The sequence below is a fragment of the Dermacentor albipictus genome, unplaced genomic scaffold (assembly GCF_038994185.2).
Source record: "Dermacentor albipictus isolate Rhodes 1998 colony unplaced genomic scaffold, USDA_Dalb.pri_finalv2 scaffold_17, whole genome shotgun sequence".
Lineage (NCBI taxonomy): Eukaryota > Metazoa > Arthropoda > Arachnida > Ixodida > Ixodidae > Dermacentor > Dermacentor albipictus.
In genome coordinates this window covers 1,325,527-1,344,995 of record NW_027225571.1, presented here as the reverse complement: position 1 = coordinate 1,344,995, position 19,469 = coordinate 1,325,527, and the positions used below count along the sequence as shown (strand labels likewise).

The window sequence follows — 19,469 nt, the reverse complement described above, 5'->3', positions numbered from 1 at the left end:
CGCAGCACGACGACTTTTATCCGACGACGACGACTTTTATCCCAGCTTTCGTTTTCATCTCGAAAATCGAGTACAAATTTTCGTCGTTTCCTAAAGCTTCCATTGCTTAATCTTTAAGCACTTTTTGAACAAAACTCTTGCATGCCAGAGAGGGATCACTGAATTTGACGCGTGTGGATTGTCTTCCAGAACATGTCTGTCATCTGCCTTTTTTCAATAATCGACCTGCAGCTTTTCTTATTCGCGAAAAACCCGCTCCTTGCATTGAAAACGCGTTAGTTCGGGCCAGGGCGGCTTCGCGTGCTACAGTTGGTACGTGTCCAGAAAAGCTAGATATGTTTCCAGCGTTTCGTGATGTGCGCTGGCAAAAACGATTCCCTAGTAGCACAGTATGTTACTGCAACGTTGCAACAACATTGCCAATGTTGTATTATGTTGCGCTAACATTCTTCAACATTAGATAATGTTGCTGCAATGTTACCAAGCAACATGCTGATAACGTTGCTCTAAAGTGGTCTTTTTCACATTGCAGCAATATTGTCAAATGATGAATAAATGTTGAACCACCTACGATGACATTGCTATAACATTCATGCTATAGGCTATAATTGTCTGCCCTCTCGGGCTATTTCTGAAGCCCAAATAGAAAAGCCGGTACCAGCTAGATCACTTCTCCTCACCATTACTACATTAATTTTTTTTATTTTTTGCTTCGAGCGCAAGCTTGCATGTGGTGTGCATACAGCTGGCGAGCAGTGCAAGTGTACTTAACTATGTCACACTGATGTAAAAATATATACCTGTATCGAAAATATTTCTAAACAGCTGAAATATCTGTTTTTTTATTAAGCAGGCGGTCTAAATAAAAACTGCCGAAAAAATTGAGTTCTGGTTTCACTGACGCTCCGCAGTCTAATGGCCATGGAGATCATCACAAATCCAAATCGCGGTACAGCCGAGAGCCCATTTCCTTCTTCCATGCCTTCTTCCATGCGACAGCCAGCCCTGCGACGCGCGCTCATCTAAAAACGTGCCACTCAGCGGCAGTCGTGTCAAAGTCCGCGTTTTTTGTTGTTCTAGCATAGTTTTTTTTGCAGTCGCCGTGCCTGTGCTTTTTTTCTTGTAGCTTCTCTGCAATTCAACTGAAATGGCGCAGGCTTGCTCCGAGGATGACCTCAGTGGTAAGTGATTTCTACTCATTGTTGTGCTGTAACACGTGTTGGTTGGCACAAAGCCATGCCCTTCGTGATGGTTTTAAGTGCTACATTCGTTGCATCATGAAGAGAGTGAAGCGTTCACTAAGTGAAGTGTCCATTCGGCAACGACGCCGAAGAATAGCAGAGGCTGTTCACGGCGAACTAGAAAATTGTTTGGCCGTTGTTGATAATGGTCGTGACAGCAGATTGTGCGCATCAGGAGCAGAGCAGGATCAATACGCCTTTTTGTCGCATAATGTCGTTTTATCCTCTTTATCAGTGCCAGGCGAGGACGCAGATGAAAGCCGCAGTTCCAACTTGTCAGATTTTGGCACCTCTAGCGGCATCTCTGACATAGGAAGTGCAACGTCAGACTTGTCGCGGATTTCTGACGATGACGAGTTGGTGGAGTGTGAAGATAGGATGACACCTGAGTCTGGTGCCGCTACTCAGTGTCTAGAGTACGACTTGCGTGTATGGGCTATTAATAGTAAATTGCCTGCTTCACACCTGAATTCCCTGCTTAAAGTGCTCAAGCCATACCATCCAGAGTTACCCTCGGATGCTAGAACATTGCTAAAGACGCAGAGGCATACTGATCTGGCAGTGATGACCGGTGGTCGTTACCACTATTTTGGAATTTCTCGTTCTTTGGAAGAACATGTTGCACATGTTCCTGCAGATTGTCGGACATTGTCACTCATTGTGAACGTAGACGGCCTTCCGCTCTCCCGCAGCTCGAGAAAGCAATTCTGGCCGATTCTCGTGCTTGTAAAGGAAAGTTCACACTCCTCTCCATTTGTTGCTGCTCTCTATGAGGGTGACAGCAAGCCTGGAGATGTGACCTTGTACTTAAGTGATTTTGTCTCCGAAATAAGGAAGCTGCTTGAGGAGGGCCTTATGTACAATGGCAAGGTCTATGCTGTGAAAATCCATGCATTTGTGTGTGATGCCCCAGCAAGGGCTTACATCAAATGCATTAAGGGCCATACAGCCTATTTTGGATGTGAAAGGTGCACTCAAAAGGGTGCATACTCTGCACTTGACAGGAAAATCATTTTTGATTCCCATGACAGTCCCTTGCGCACTGATGAAGATTTCAGGAGCTTTGCCCAAGAACATCACCACCATAGCGAGTCTCCGCTGCAGTGTTTTGGTGTTGGGATGGTCACACAGTTCCCACTAGACTATATGCACCTGGTTTGTTTGGGAGTAATGAAGAAACTACTCATTTGTTATTGGGCTTCTAAAAAGCCATCAGCTTCAAAAATGTCATCACAGTCAAAGCTTCATGTATCCACGATGCTTGCTAGTTTTAACTTGTATGTTCCAAGTGACATGAAGCGCAGGCCACGATCACTGCAATTTTTGGAGCAGTGGAAAGCGGTTGAGTTTAGGAACTTTCTACTGTACTATGGACCACTTGTCCTCCAAGGAAATTTGGAAAGAAAGTTTTACGACCATTTTATGAAGCTTAGTGCTGCTATTGCTATCCTTGCATGCCCAGATTACGCAGTGCACAACGTGGACTTGGCGGAGCACCTTCTTCAAGAGTTTGTAGCTGAGGCTGGCTCCCTATATGGAAAGGGGATCTATGTCTATAACGTGCACTCATTGTTGCATCTAGCTGACGATGCCAGAAGATTTGGCCCTCTTGATGACTTTTCAGCCTTCGTTTTTGAAAACTTCCTTTATAAACTTAAGACCCTAGTAAGGACGAAGGCTCGAGCTCTTCAGCAGGTTATCAAGCGCCTCAGTGAGAAACGCTTTCTTAGTAATGTTTCCACAGGTTCTCTCAATTCATACCCAAGACTGTCAGGAGAGCACTCTAATGGACCTGTGCCACCAGGGTTTCAAGGCAGACAGTACTCTTTGCTAGAGTTTGAAGGAACTGTGCTAAAGCTTGGCAGGCTGGATAATTGTGTCCAGCTTAAAGAAGGTCACATTGTATTAGTAACTAATATGTTGCAATCGGTGTCGGGGGCCAGCATCTGTGGGCACTATTTCACAACTTTGGCTGACTTGTATTCGCAACCATTGCCGTCTTCAGAGCTCCTGGTTTTTGCTGCTAAAGACCTTTCACAAGATCTTTCTGTGTGGCCTGTTGATGAAATTAGAAATAAATGCATGTGCTTGCCAAGCGGAGGAGATAATTATGCAGTATTTCCTCTATTGCACACATGCCATGGTTTGGTCCACTGAAATGAATGGACTAAATGAGACAAGTATAGCCTGTGCTGGTATACTTGCTAATTTAAACTGTTCATTTCATTGGACCTGCTCTTCTCAAGGTCATGAGATTGAATCCTTGCCACAGTGGCTACATTTTGATGGAGTGAAAATGTGTGTGATGTCAGTGCATGTTATAAAGAACACTGAGTGGTCAAAAATTAATTGGCAGCCTTCCGCTTTTGTGTTCTAAAAAATCCATGTGCAGCTTCGAAATGTGAAACCTCTCATTCCACCATATCATTACCTGCAGTACAAGTGTAGCAGTTGCATTGCTGAATAATAGGAAAGGCAATATTTTCGGGGATCACTGGTTGATTTCGTAAAATATAAAACTTGCCTATCAGGGTAGATAAGGCACATGAATTGATTCACAATGACGTGAGTTTAAAGGCGGGCGAGAGGCATATAGTGGAGGGCTGCTGATAAATTTTAACCACCAGTGGTTCTTTAATCTGCACTGACATCACTCGCCACATACATGTTTTTCACATTTCACCTTCATCAAACTGCACCCACCGTGGCTAGGATTCCATCGCATTAATTCAGTTTTCTTTGTTTTATAATTTCAGGGGGGAAGACATACAGCATCGTTCTTTTTGAAGATGAAGATGAAGTTTCCGTCGTGCCCACTTCGTGGATTTCAGAAAACACAGTTAGGTGGCCACCATTTAAGAGCACCGCAAAGATAACTACTGCCATCAAAGAGCAACAACCACCATCAAGCGACTGGACTAGCTACAGATGTCGAGTGTTGTGCACATGTGGTAAGCTTCTTGCCCAAGTTTCTAAAAACATGTTCAAGTTGGTAGCTTAAGTTCGTGTACTATCAGTAAGATCGGTAAATTTTTGGCAGTATTGTTAGCTAAACTTTGAGCTTGAAAGTTATCTTCGTTGAACCTTATAATTAAGGTATCTACAATTTGTTTACTCTTAGTACCAGAACTGGTTGCTTTTGTATTGAAACTAGTGAAGGTGGCAAATTTTGAGTAGATGAATATACTAAACATATTAATTTGGACATGTCATTTTTATATTATGCTGTTATTTCTTTCACCACTCAGTGTTCAACAGTTCTATAAATTTTTTTGTTTGTCTTTTTAAAACTAGTGCTTTGCATTTCATTTCTTTTTGGGCAATAAATATTACATTCATTCTTTTTAGGCAGCTATGAAAGTGCTAGACAAAAAGAGCAGCAAGCAGAATTCACATCAGATTTGGCCTCAGATGTTGAAACAATTCAGCAAAGGCGGAAGAGGCGGCCACCAGCGCGCCTGGAGTCTTCAGATGAAGAGAGCATCGACTTTCCTGTTCCTCTACGAGGACAGTGCTTTAATTCTTCGCAACAAACTGCGAAGTTTGTTTCACGACCACCACCGCCAAAAATTGTGAAATTGTCACGGTTCAAGCCCCAGTCACTTGCTTCACAGGATCCCCAGATACAAAAGGCCCCACCTAGCCGGGAAGTGGCTTTAGATGATGGCGATTCTTTTGCTGAAAAAAGGAAGCTTGACCAAAATGGTAGGGGCTGCTGTCAGCCTTTGGAATCATTTATTATGCTTGCGACATGAGTTGCAGGTCGCAAGAATTTGTCCAACTTTATGTACAGTCTGGTCAGGTGCTTTTTAATTCTGTAAAGGTTATAGAAGGGCTATAGTTGATTATTTCATAAGTGGAGCGTATAGATAGACGACAGCAAACCTTTATTTCTGGCCGCCATACAGGGAAGGTGCAGGTTGCATGATCATGCGAATGTTTCTACATTAGGCACTTTATAGACAGTGTTGCTCTAACATTGCCTTACTGAATGTGTTTAATTTTGGTGATGCATCTGTTGGTGTCATATGCAGGTGCCTGCCGCATTTGTGAGCTTTACCGTAGTAGGATACAATTTTAAAAAGAAGTTGGTAACACTGGGCCATGGTTCACATTCTCTATATTACTCTGCTGGCCAATCAGTACAGTAAATGAGAGCAGCTTTTAGTGTTTTAATTTATCAAGCAAGCATGAGCATCAAAATTCTTGGTCTTATCATTTCGTCTGGTGATTAGCTTCTTGTTTAGGTCACAAAAGCTTTAACAGTTGACTACATTTTTTTGCAGTGGAATTCGGTGTGGGGGTCCCAAATGTGGGCGGAGCTTCACTGCACTTAGGTTGCATCCAACCATGGTGTTACAATTTAGCATGGAAAAGTTGGTCTGTTCAGTTGTAGCAGCCACATGATCACATATTGGTCATTGCCATAAGTTAATCTTATTTAATTTTATTCATTTACTTAAATATTCTACAGCTCCATGTGGAGCTATAGCAAAAGTGGGAGTGGAATGTAAATAGTAAGTCTTCAAAGTGCAATAGGTCTTTAATTTATTTCAGTGCGTTTACAAGCAAATATGTTCACTGTTATTGTAGATCCCCTAAATTTAGTCAATACTTTTTGGGAAAACGCACTTATGTTAACAGTAGAATATTTGCATATGTTTAATTCACCATTTTTAAGTCTGACTGTTGAATAATTTGTTTTATATCTGCATTTCTTATACCTTTCATTGCAGCACGAGTACTCTGGCTGTGTTAAGGATCCTGTGAAGTTACGTGTGCATGTTTCTGCATGGTGTTCTTGTATTGGAAATGCAAAGTGTTATTCATGCAACTTAAGTTAGGCCCTTTGCAGATTATTGGTTAAAGAAAGAAATGGCAGGAATCCTTTATTTAACTGTTACTACTATTTCTTAGGTGGATTGCTTTGCTTGTAGAAAGAATGAAGACATACTTAGGTTACTGCTTACATAAGATTAAAACCATTACAGTGAAATGTTTTAGCTTGGTCAAGTTACTTTTCTCTTCTTTGTTTTAGCCATGCTTGGAAAGTTGCTCAAGGAGGTGAAGGGAATAAGAGCTCAGGTAGATGGCCTGGAAAAATCCATCTAAAGGATAGAGCAAGCCATCACAGAAAATAAACAACCGTGTGCACAACCTGTCAGCAGTGCCATTCTTGAACTGCTTCCCCTGGCAACTCATCAGAGGCTGGAAGAATTGGAGTGGCAGCTTCATGATGAAAAAAACAGGACAGACCTCGTAAGTTAAATTTTTGCTCTGCAAGTACACATGCATGAAATTTTATGTGGATGTCTTTTTTTTTTCTAGATGGCCCATTTATCGCGAATCGGTGGCACATCAGTGCAAGATTCTGTACGCAAAATTATGCGGAGATGCATGTGTGACACGTTGGCCCAGGACTTTTCTCTGACTGGGAGAAAAGGAAAAAGGCCATTTATTGGGCTATACCTGCTCCAAGTCCTCACAGGTGCTATATTTATATATCTCTCATGTGTAGCATGCATACGCACATTCGCATTTCAGCATGCCATGATTTTTAGCTGTCAGTTAACAATGCATAGGCTTGAAGCACTGAATGCATTTCCTGTGTAAGGAACATAAGCAGTATATTTTTTTATACTGATAGCATGGGCTTTTCCTGGCATGCCATCACCCTGCTGGTTTTCTGCTTTGCCTATTATAGCGAAGGGTGATGAGGCCGTTGTTCAGCACAAGCCATGAGGCTTTCTCTTATCTTACTTTAACCCTCTTCTCCAAGCCAACCAATGTAGCCTTGTCTTTGATGATTCATTCTCTTTTTTTTTTCATTTGTTTTTCAGAAACGCTGAAAAGCAATTTCGCAGAGGCCACGGAGTCACAAATACATCTTTCGATTGCCGAATGGCTCCGTTATGCACCATCAAGACAGAAGAAACGGTAAGAGACAGTTCAGTACTTTAATGATTGGCAGTTATAGATCAGCAATTTAGAGGCGCCAACACTAAATATTTCCTAATAAATATGTGCATTTTATTGCATGCATTACTGGAGTTTAAATAACCTCTGGTTTTAAGTTGGGGGCAGACAAAATAGGAAGTGTTTTGTTAATTTGGAAGATATCTTAGTGCAAGTATATATGTTATTTTACTTTTCCTCATCCTTGATCCATATTTTTGAGCAGTGTCAGCAACCTGCACTTAATGTTGCACTTTTTGTTGTTAGAGGTTTTGCTATTGGAAGTGTGTCCACCAAGATGCTTATGATAGAAAATTTTTGGTTCTTTACATATTTATTTATTTTTTTGCAGGGATGCAGCTTCGCCTTTGATGTCATGAATCAGACCATCATCATGAGCAGCTGGAGGCCACCAGGGGACAAGGGGACAAGAAGTTTCTAGATGTGCTGAATTTTTGAGGCAAATGTTGACAGTACTTTAAATTTGTAGTTTTCCAGTGCAACGGCACATGGCCAAACAAGGGATGAAGGAGACTTGGAAGAAAACAGTGCAGCAACAGGGACAAGACAGAAGACTGTACAGGTGCTGACTAGCAACTGAAGGTTTATTGAAAAGGAAAACATAAAATATACTCCCTTTACAACCTAGAGCACGCATGGTCTACACCAACAACTCTGATAAGCTGTCAGCTTCAGTTTTGGTGGTCAGCTACAACAGTTCGCAGTGATGAACGAGGACGGATGGGGTCCGCAACACATGCAACACATGCTATTCTTGTTGTGTAAATAGTTTACTGAAGTGTTTGATATTTGTAACATGCAAGTTCAGAGGTGTGTGTGTTTTCATGCTATGATAATGCGCCTAGTAACTGTTCAAAACATTAGCTATGGTTTTTGTTCCTGAGTAGCCAAAATAGGCTGCATGTGTGCTGTTTTGTAGATTGTTGCAAGTTTCTTTGTAAAGTAATTAAATAATATAATCATATTTATAAAGTAATTAAATAATATAAATCATATTAGTGAAATGTAAGCTCACATGGCACATTTTTCAAGCTGTGCTAATGTGTTCATGTAATATTAAGTGTATTATATGTCTGCTTCCTTTTTCTAAGTTATATTTGTGAAACTAGCTGTATGCCAAGCTAAAGTGCAGTTATACAGCAGTCTGAAGCTTGATGCTAGTGTAGTTGATTCAGTTCTTGACAAATAAAATAGCGTTATCAGAAACAAATGATGGCTACTTGTGATGTGCACCCATATATATAAATCATTCTAATTGTCAGAATAACCACGTGCAGTGGTATCTTCAGGTTACGGCAGCTTGTAGCATCTAGATGATCAAGAGCACTAGTAGAGAGCTGATGAATATTACATAAAGAACTTGTTTAGAGTAAGCGGTCTGAAAAGTATGGAAAAACAATGTGTTGTGCTGTGCAGCCTTGTAAGTATTTGTATTCTATAGCACAGCACCGCATCACTGTGTAGCAAGGAGTAATGGTCAGTTGCTCATTCTTGCGACCTTAAACTGCCGTAACCGTTGTGGTATGAGGATACCATTGCAGACTGTTTAGCCTTTCACGAGATTATTTTATTGACCAGCAACCATTGATAGCTGAAATATTTCAGTGATTTAGAATGCGGTCTCAAAGTTTCTGAAATGTTATGACAGCATTGCGGCAATATTGCAGTGACATTGTAACGTTGCATGTGTGCAAATAAAAAGGTGTAGCAATGTTGCATTTATATTGTCTCCAGAAGTTGCTTTAACATTGACTGAAAGTTGATGTAACATTGGAGCAATATTGTCTCAACGTTGTCTTATGTATGTTGCGTTAACGTTGCAAAAAGAGGACACTAGCCACGTTAAGGCAATGTTAGAAGCTAACGTTGTGGCCACACTGAGGCAACAAAGCGTGCTACTAGGGTTGCGACGTCTATAGAGTTAAAACAGCTCAAGCTTAAGGCAAAATTGTAGCAGCGTATGTGTTCGAGCGGCGTTTGAGGCCAGATGTGTCAAAAAATAATGGGGTTTAACGTGCCGAAACCACGATCTAATTATGAGGCATACCATAGTCGAGGACTCCGGTAATTTGGAGAACCTGGCGTTCTTTAATGTGCACCTAAATCTATGTACCTGGCTGTCTTTCCACTTCACCCCCATCCAAATGCGGCCAGCGTGGCCGTGATTCGATCTCAAGATCTCGTGCTTAGCACCCCAACACCAAGGCCACTAAGCGACCCTGGCGGGTCGACAGATGTGCCAAAACCGCTGATTGATTATGGTTTCATGCGTTGCGATCTACGCAAACAACGACCGCGCGGCCGTTGCGCCCTGTGCCTTGCAGACGACGAGCGAGAGCCTCGGCGTGGAATGTGCCGACGCTTGCGCCGTACAGATTGGGGACAGAATCGTTGCCGACACCGCATGCGTTCATCCCGGAACGTCAAAGACGAACCTTAAAGTCTTTATGACTGACACATTTGGATGGATCCTCTCGGTGGACCCCAATACCAGTGCCATTGTGGGTGACTTTAACGTCGATGTGTCTCTTCCCGACCGAAAGTGGTCCTTTGCATGCGTTCCTTTTGGAAACGTTCGGCCTTCAATATTGCACCAAGACTATTGTATCTAGAACGCACCATCGGTCGTGGGTAGGTCTAACGTTCGCTAAGAGCACCTACAATGTCGTCAAAGAGCCCATGGCGGTCTATCATAGCGGCCATAAAGCCACCATTATTGTGGTCACGAAATAAACGTGAATTCAAATAAACATAACGTGAATATTTGTGTTATATTTTTCTAGTTTTATTTTAATATATCGGTAGTTATGTACATTTCCGCTAGTCATCCACCCTCATAGAGTGGAACGGCTCAGAATCTTTTGCGTACGGACAGCGACAGGGCTATCGCTTTAAAACCCACCGCACCTCTACCCGCCATATGAATATGTGAGGTAAACCATCGCGGTATTAGCTATTACAATCCAACGTTGAAATCCGCCAAGTTTGGCGACGCTATAGTGCACAGCTATCACTTTATAAGTAATTGTTCTTTCAATTCGACACCAACCTCCGCCGTGTGTAATAACCCTCGCTTTGCAAGGGCATCCACCGTTGGGTTTGGCGGCCTTTCAAAGAAGCAATGGCATAGCCAATAGGATACACAAGGCGACAGCTATCGCCTTGAGTTTTTTAAAATAGCGGCGCGCATTTACACAAGTAATCAAGTTTTAGTGTAGACCATAATGGCAACTCGTCTCACGTCACATCGGCTCATTCCAGCGTGTCTTCACCAAATCTGATGGAGCTATGGGCTTGAGATGCACCACCAACCAAGACGAAACCGCAGGTTAGAGGCTACTATAGTCGCATACAACTTTAGAAAAAAGGGGGCGTTTACTTCTCCGAGGTGGAGGCACATGAGCACCCACCAATGGACGCGCACCCTGGACTAACGTCATCAGCCGGACCGCCGGTGAACCCGCCGACGGAGAAGATGGCCGCCCGCGCTTCGAACTGGGCGAGGTCGCGTCAGCTGTGTGCTTCAGCCCCTCGTCAGAGTGAATTCCAGAACTGTTTGTGATTGTCTATCATGCCAGAAATATGACTGCGAGCTTACGATGCCGCATTTGTGCCACGTGCGTTTATTCTGATCCGTGATCCGGCGAAGGAACATTGCAGCGAGCATCGCTGGCGCTGCGCTACGCTTTGCCTGAAAACAGGATTGCACGGCGACCGCTACGAGCACACATCTTGCGTGTTTGTTCCATGTTGTTTTATTTCGCACCCGAGTGACGTTACGATGAGAAAAGTTGTCCAAAGAATAGTGCCCACTGTTAGAGGCGGGTGTGTTCGTGTACTGTGTCACTGCGTTTTTCGTCGGACGGGGTGAAGTGATGGAGCAAAACCATTCTCAGGAGAAATCAGAAAAGTGTACGCGCATGACACATACCTACGAGTGTGGCTCGCGCACGACGGAAGACGGCGCGCTTCCTTCCCGCTTTCCCCGCTTTCCCGCGGGCCAGATTGAGCAACACCACCTAGATAGCACAAGGCCTGTTTACTCCGATTCATGACGTCACGCTACCTGGCCCGAAATTTCTATTGACAAAACTGGCGTGATGAAAGCGATGACGTCAAAATCACTGTTGCCCACTCGCGAGCATCCCCATTAGATTCTATGCCAGTCGGGCCAGGTAGCATGACGTCATGGATCGGAGTGAAAAGGCCTTGTGCTATCTAGGTGGTGTTGGATTGAGCCGCCGATCGCCAGCTCCCCTCGCAAGCTTTAAATTATGGGGTTTTACGTGCCAAAACAACTTTCTGATTATGAGGCACGCCCTAGTGGAGGACTCCGGAAATTTCGACCACCTGGGGTTCTTTAACGTGCACCTAAATCTAAGTACACGGGTGTTTTCGCATTTCGCCCCCATGCGGCCGCCGTGGCCGGGATTCGATCCTGCGACCTCGTGCTCAGCAGCCTAACACCATAGCCACTGAGACACCGCGGCTGGTCCTTCGCAAGCTTTCACTCGCACATACAGCGTAGGGCGCGCGGTGACGGCGCTATCGCCCTTGGACTTTACACGGAAGATCACTGCCACATGACAGCATAAATGCGCCTGGAGTGGGCATATAATTGCTATCGCAGTAATAAAAAAGAGCCAGATGGAAGACCAGTAGATTTCCTTCCATGTGACAAACTAAATGTTCAGATTTTCTTTTTTTTTCCTTTTTTTTGCAAGAGCGGCAGACATGTCAATTCAAGTAAACAATTGCGAGAAAATGTTAGCACGAGATTGTTAAAAAAGGGGGTGACGCACGGCTGATGTCATCGTGCCTCTCAACCGAAACAGAGTGATTCAATGATCGCTAGGCACCAGTATGCTTTGGTCACTAATAAATAGAAATACCTTTTCCTACTTGGCTATCTGTAGCCTCCAATCGAGCAAGCCATCATGAAAACCAATCAGTAATGAGCAAATAAGCAATAATGAGCGAATAACTAAGCTACTATGCATACTTCTACTTGTATAATTATACTATGTATACTCAGTGGATCACAGTAACTAGTTACTAACATGCTATGCTAAGATCCCCCTGTTTTACACCCCATAATGTCATTGAAATCAAATGAGATGTCATAAAATGAGTGATTTCACTATGCTTAGTGGGAAGTGGTATCATTAAGGTAATGAAATGAATCGTTTATTTTACTGGTACAAAGTTAACTTTCATTCGCGAAAGTCACCATTGATATCAATCAAAAATCCATTAAATGGGTGCTTCCTTAGTTAGTGCTGGTAACTGATTACGCCTAATCGCTAGTGATCACTAGTGATACGCTCAGTTCGATGTTCTCGTATTTTCATATAGCTTAGTGTCAAAGATATTAAATGAAATTTCATACAAATGATGCATTTATTGTAATTAGGACATGGTAAAGTTGATAAAGTAGTTATCATTGGTCACCTTGTTTATTACGACAATGGTAGCTTTCATAGGCGGGGGTCATCATTGCTATCAATCAAAAAGTTATTACGTCACTATTAATATTGTTACCATTGCTAAGGGATAACGCGTATGCAGTAGTGATCACTAGTGATCATCATCACCTTAATCATTATCATCATCAGCCTGGCTACGCCCACTGCAGGGCAAAGGCCTCTCCCATACTTCTCCAACTACCCTGGTCGTGTACTAAATGTGACCATGTTGTCCCTGCAAACATCTTAACCTCATCCGCCCACCTAACTTTCTGCTGCCCCCTGCTACGCTTCCCTTCCCTTGGAATCTAGTCCGTAACCCTTAATGACCATCGGTTATCTTCCCTGCTCCTTACATGCCCTGGCCCTGGCCATGCCCATTTCTTTTTCTTGATTTCAACTAAGATGTCATTAACTCGCGTTTGTTCCCTCACCCAATCTACTCTTTTCTTATCCCTTAACGTTACAGCCATCATTCTTCTTTCCATAGCTCGTTGCATCGTCCTCAATTTAATTAGAGCCCTTTTCGTAAGCCTGAATGTTTCTGTCCCGTAGGTGAGTACTGGTAAGACACAGCCTTATACACTTTTCTCTTCAGTGATAATGGCAACCTGCTGTTCATGATCTGAGAATGCCTGCCAAACGTACCCCAGCCCATTCTTATTCTACTGATTATTTCAGTCTCATGATCCGGAACCACGGTCACTACCTGCCCTAAGTAGATGTATTGCCTTACCACTTCCAGTGCTTCGCTACCTATCGTAAACTGCTGTTCTCTTCCGATACTGTTACTTTAGTTTTCTGCATTACTTTAGTTTTCTGCAGATTAATTTTAGACCCACCCTTCTGCTTTGCCTCTCCAGGTCAGTGAGCATGCATTGCAATTTGTCCCCTGAGTTACTAAGCAAGGCAATATCATCAGCGAATCACAAGTTACTAAGGTATTCTCCATTAACTCATATCCCCATTTCTTCGCAATCCAGGTCTCTGAATATCTCCTGTAAACACGCTGTGAATAGCATTGGAGAGATCATATCTCCCTGCGTGCCGCCCTTCTTTATAGGGATTTTCTCGCTTTCTTTATGAAGGACTATGGTGGCTGTGGAGCTGCTATAGATAACTTTCAGTATTTTTACATACGGCTTGTCTATACCCTGATTCCTTAATACCTGCATGACTGCTGAGGTTTCGACTAAACCAAACGCTTTCTCGTACTCAATGAAAGCTATTGTTACGAAGGCTGTTTATTTACAGCGTGAAACGAGTTCCGAGAGGAAGCTACAGGCTAGGCCCAGCCGGCGCAGAGAACCCAGAGATCACGAGTGCACACTCTATTTATTCTTTATCTGCCTCAGTCGCGCCGTGCTGCGACATTTTCCCCGGGGGAGGGGGGGGGGGGAGACGAAGCTTGCTGAGCGAATTAAAGGGACCTGTGAAGGTACTGCTTGAGTATGGCCACGTGAACAACTTGCGTCGCACATGAATGCCGATTACTTGCCTTCACTTTGGCGATGACATAGTTCACATCACTCAAGCGGCTGAGTATAACAAATGGTCCGGTGTAAGTGGCGGGAAACTTGCGGTACAATCCCTTTTTGCAAAACGTGTCTACAACCAAACATAGTCACCGAGAGTAACGCTGACGGGGATATGCCGCGCAGCATAGCGAGTCTTGCTGTTGCCTTGTAAGGACAACTTCCTGAGATGCGCCACTCGACGTGCTTCCTCAGCACGACACATAGATTGGGCAATGGAAGGATCTTCTTGGCACAATAAAGGTAGAAAAGTGTCCAGAAAGCTCTGGAGAGCGCGTGCGTACAGCAAAACGAACGGCGCATATTCAGTAACTTCGTGCATGGACCTATTTTACGCGTACGTTACAAAAGGTTAGACGGCGTCCCAATTCTTGTGGTCAGCAGCGACATACATTGATAACATGTTGGTAAGGGTTCGATTAGTCCGCTCCGTGAGGCCATTGGTTTGCGGGTGGTAAGGAGTGGAATGACGATATGCAGAACCACAAAGCCGTAAAATTTCTTCAACGACATCGGCGGTGAATTGCCATCCACGGTCACTGATGACAACCGTGGGAGCGCCGTGACGGAGTATGACGTGATGCAACAAACATGAAGAGACATCTGCTGCAGTGGCAGATGGAAGTGCTGCCGTTTCCGTGTAGTGAGTAAGGTAATCTACGCATACTATCATCCAGCGGTAGCCAGCTGACGTCTTTGGGGGTGGGCCAAGCAAGTCGATGCCGACTTTTTCAAAGGGTAACGTCAGTGGCCTAACTGGTTGCAAATAGCCTGCTGGAGCCGTCGTCGTTTGCTTGTGGCGCTGGCAAACAGTACAGCTGGCGACATGCCGTTTCGTTGTTTTCCAGAGCTTGGGCCAGAAAAATCTCTGTCGAAGTAGGTGTAGTGTGCGGGCAAAGCCGAGGTGCCCGGACGTGATATCGTCATGCATGGAACGAAAGACAGCAGGGAGAAGGTTTTCGGGCACAACTAGAAGCAATGGGGGACCATCAGCCGAGAATTTTTTTTTTTTTGTACAGCAAACCGTTACGAAAAGTAAACGGTGTTGTTCCTGCTGGCTCATGTGCAGCTGCCCGACCTTTTAAGTTTCATTGACTGCTCTTTTGATGCCTTCATTCTGGAAACAAAGACAGCGGTAGAAACAATTCAGAAATGCTTAGCTCCCCTCCAAGCTACTCATGAGTGGCCGGTAGAGAGGTCTATTCGCTTTCTTGATCTTCGCCTGAGCTTTCAGGACAGCCACACGTGTTGGTCGTATCAGCCGCGAGCCAATAAGCCCCTTTTGCCATATACGTCCGCACATTCTATGCTTGTTAAGCGGGCCATGATCAGTTTGTGCTTCAAGAATGCCCTTAGCAAGTCTTGCTGCCATGTAATTGATATAAGTTTTGAAAAGCAAATTCGACGTCTGTCATTGGCTGGGTATCCTAAGGTGGTGCAAGTGCCTGTCACGGAACGCATTTTAAGAGAAGCGTGATCCAGCACGCAGAAGTCAGTTGCCGACGCCCCTTCCGGCAAATGCCTTAAATTAGGTGTTGTACCTTACATGCACAGGATATCCCATAACTCGAAAAAGATGGCCCGAAGGGCAAATGTAACAGTTGTCTTTTCTGCTCCCAACAAGCTCGGCAAGCTTTGCAAGTTGACGGATCCTAATGCGGTCCCGTCCGATAAGTACACAAAGCATCACCGCAAAAAGTTCGTCGAGTGTGTTCACCGGGTGCTTTACAACCTCCCGCTTTCATGTGGGAAGCAATATATCGGGCAAAGTGGGCGTTGCCTCAATGATCGGCTCCGCGAACACCGCAACAACGTAAAAAATGGCACAGGTGCGTTCTTGGTGATTCATTGTCGCGATCATGGCTGCAAACCTATAGAGAACGAATGCATGATTGTGTCCCGTTGGAGGACGCAGCTCATCCGTGAAATAACTGAAGCGCAGATGATTGCAAAATCGGGTGATAAATGTGTTAGTTTCCCTTCACTGGCTCTCACCGAAAAAGAACCTAGTTTCTTGGAGGCGGCAGCACATGACTCATAACTATACGTTAAACGGATGCGCAGTTCGTCTTCATGTAAGCGCATGCGCAGTCTATACTGCTTCACATGTACAACCCCCCCCCCCCCCCCTGAACCCGCCGTGGTTGCTCAGTGGCTATGGTGTTGGGCTGCTGAGCACGAGGTCGCGGGATCGAATCCCGGCCACGGCGGCCGCATTTCTATGGGGGCGAAATGCGAAAACACCCGTGTGCTTAGATTTAGGTGCACGTTAAAGAACCCCAGGTGGTCAAAATTTCCGGAGTCCTCCACTACGGCGTGCCTCATAATCAGAAAGTGGTTTTGGCACGTAAAACCCCAAATATTATTATTATTATGTACAACCCCCCCCCCCCCCCCCCGATTCATTGGTGCAATAAATTTAGTTCAAAGTTTGCGCTTGGTGCGTCTTCTCTTACGACCGTCCCTTTTTTGTTGCGCAATATTACTTGAGTAATGGATTACCAACTTGGGCCCCAGTACGCTTCTCTCATGCGCATCTGAGTTCTCGTGATCGCATAGTAGGGAAGCCCATATGTTTTGAGAGAGATTATGAATGCACGAACAATCTGTCGGATTTCTCGTTACTTCACACCACGCGTCCTGCTTGACATGCGGCGGAGTGCATGGAGTATTTGCGTGCACCACCATACGGCTCCCCTGTGCAACTCTTGCAGTTGTCATCTAGGTACATAAATAGGTTTGTACGGTTTCTCTCAATTTTATGCAGGGCTTTTGCGCGAGTGAATACAGACACCTCTGTAGCATTCTGCGTACTGTTATTGGAGCTGACATTTAGCGTTGGCAATTTATTCAATACATGAACCCGCCACTTCGCACTCTAGCTCATAAAGGCTTTTGAGGCTATTCACCAACATCATTTCTTCATTCTTTGCATGAAATGACCTCGCAGAGCCTACTTCTTTAGCGGCTGTTCGTACATCTTGCTTAATGTTATTTCATGTAGCAAATAACGCCAAATAAGTAGCAAGACAAGTCGTCGAAGTATTGCACAAATTTCTTATCAATGATAGGCACGTATGCTACTTCCGTGCCAATACATACCAGCTCTTTCATATCGTCGCTGAGTGTTGACTATGATGATGATTTCAATACGATGGTACATACCCACAACGAGGAATTAGTCAAGAAACAGCCGGTATATATCGTGCCAACGAAAACTTGTTCTTCCAGATGATGGACGCGTGTTGATGATTATGATTCCCACACTATGGGAAAATGTCCACAACTGGGGATCGGACAGAAAGCATGTCCGTGTGCTGACATGCGATGATGATTTCTATACTATGCACACACCCGCAACGGGGGATTGGCCAAGAAGTGGGCGGTACATATCGCGCCAGTAACAAGCTTCTTCAGATGTTGCTCCGTGTTTATGATGAATATGATTTCCATACTACGGCACATGCCTACTACAGTGAATCGGCCACGACGCGTGCCCACGTGTTGATTATAATCATGATTTCCATACTATTGCTCATAAGCACAACAGGGCATCGGCAAAGAAGCATGTCCACGTGTTGATAATGGTAATGATGATATCCATGAAATGGTACAACGGGGGATTGGCCAAAAAGTGGCAGGCACACCTAAAATAAATAACAAGAAATCGAGACATACTTTTTTTCTATTGTGTGCGTCCGGTATTTTAACTCTGTGTAATTCCTCCTTTGTTTCTATGCCCATCGCGGTCTAAATCATGGCCGCTTATGTGAATTTTGACCTTGTTGTGGTGTGTTGAGTCATTGTGGTGCAACTTGTATTTGTCTTTTATACTGATATGCTCATCGGTGTATAGGACTGTGTGCTGTGGATTTTCGACCCTATGACGTGGTTTCTTTTCATTTTCCGAAATATCTTTTTCAACTTGTTCTTTCCGCTATGCAGTAAGGCGTACGTGTCTTTCTTTTATTTTCACTTCAATAAAGAAGAAGAGACATACAAGCCAATATAAGATCTGTGACATTGCGTATCACGGGTGCACAAAAGAACAAGCGGGCGCCGGTTTCCCTTTCGTCAAAGACCCAGGAAAAAAAAGCACAGACTAACAAAATTTCATTAACCACAACATAGATTCTAACGTGTACATACGTTGAACGTGCATATTCTTGTTCGTTTCTTTCTTCTGCAGGTGGATTTATGTCTACGAAAAGAGCCAGAACATTGCCGTTAAGCACAGTTTAGACAACCGAAAATGTATTGACGTGTCAAGTGCGTCATCATTGAGAAGTGCAGGAGACAGCTTAATACCATATCGAGGGTTCAATATCCAGCCCTTGTGGCCACATGTCTATGGAGGTGGCGTGAACGTATCTGTATGCTTAGGTTTAGGCGTACGTTAAGGAGCTCCAGCTGTCTAAATTAATCCGGAGCCTTCCACTGTGGTGTCTAGCCCCAGCCCGAATGGGCGTTAAACCTCGTGAATCAACGAATCAGTAATTCGGGAAACTATTTGCACCACATCCCCAAGAAATGAGTATTTATCACGCAGTGCTCGAGTCCTCAGACGAGCAGTGTAAGTCACGTGATTCAGTTTCGTTGCCCAGATTCTGGATTTGCGCCGTTTCGCCACACTACGTCATTCATTGCTCGGCCGCTGATTTGCCCTCTCTTATGCACTTCTTTTTTTAATATGGTACATCAGCATCGCTCAAGATAGCAAAATGACATGGCACTCCATGACGCTACCTGAGAAGCAGGCTATAAATACGCGTGTTTCGTGACCCGCCCCACCACATGGCAGTCAGACTGCTGCGCGACAGCCAGGAGTGTCCAGTGCGTACTTATCGTGAAGCCCCGTAATTCGTGCTCGATTTACCATGAAGAATGCAGCTGCCCGGAAAATGCCTGGCAAGACCAAGACAGCTGTAGTGCGTACGTCTGCGAAGCCTGCTGACGCAGGTGCGGTCAGCCATCCTGTACCCAGCCAGCCCATCTCGCCTGCGTGCACCAGGTCGCCGAAGGAACGCTTCGAGAAACAGACGGAACACCAGAAGCCACTACCTGAGCGCCGACAACAGCAACAGGGCACCAGCCGCTCAGCACTGACGAACGTTGGGAACGCGCTACCGCGGACCGGCGGGGCAGCGGCGCCGGAACCCGTCGGCGCACCCGTGGCTGAGCCGCTTTCGACATCGGGCGCATTGGCTACACCTCGCACCGTCGTTTCACCACTGAAGAAGCAAGCCCTCGCG

At 44.6% G+C, this 19,469-nt stretch overlaps 1 protein-coding gene across 1 annotated transcript; it reads left to right on the top strand.

Moving 5' to 3' along the window:
* The first annotated feature begins 466 nt into the window (after positions 1–466).
* On the top strand, positions 467–8,030 carry LOC135913572 (uncharacterized). The gene is made up of 7 exons (XM_065446084.2): positions 467–1,181; positions 3,998–4,192; positions 4,590–4,946; positions 6,280–6,500; positions 6,570–6,729; positions 7,082–7,178; positions 7,549–8,030. The coding sequence occupies exons 1-4, from the start codon at positions 1,148–1,150 to the stop codon at positions 6,351–6,353; spliced, it is 660 nt and encodes a 219-aa protein (XP_065302156.2). The 5' UTR covers positions 467–1,147; the 3' UTR covers positions 6,354–6,500; positions 6,570–6,729; positions 7,082–7,178; positions 7,549–8,030.
* The last annotated feature ends 11,439 nt before the right edge of the window (positions 8,031–19,469 follow it).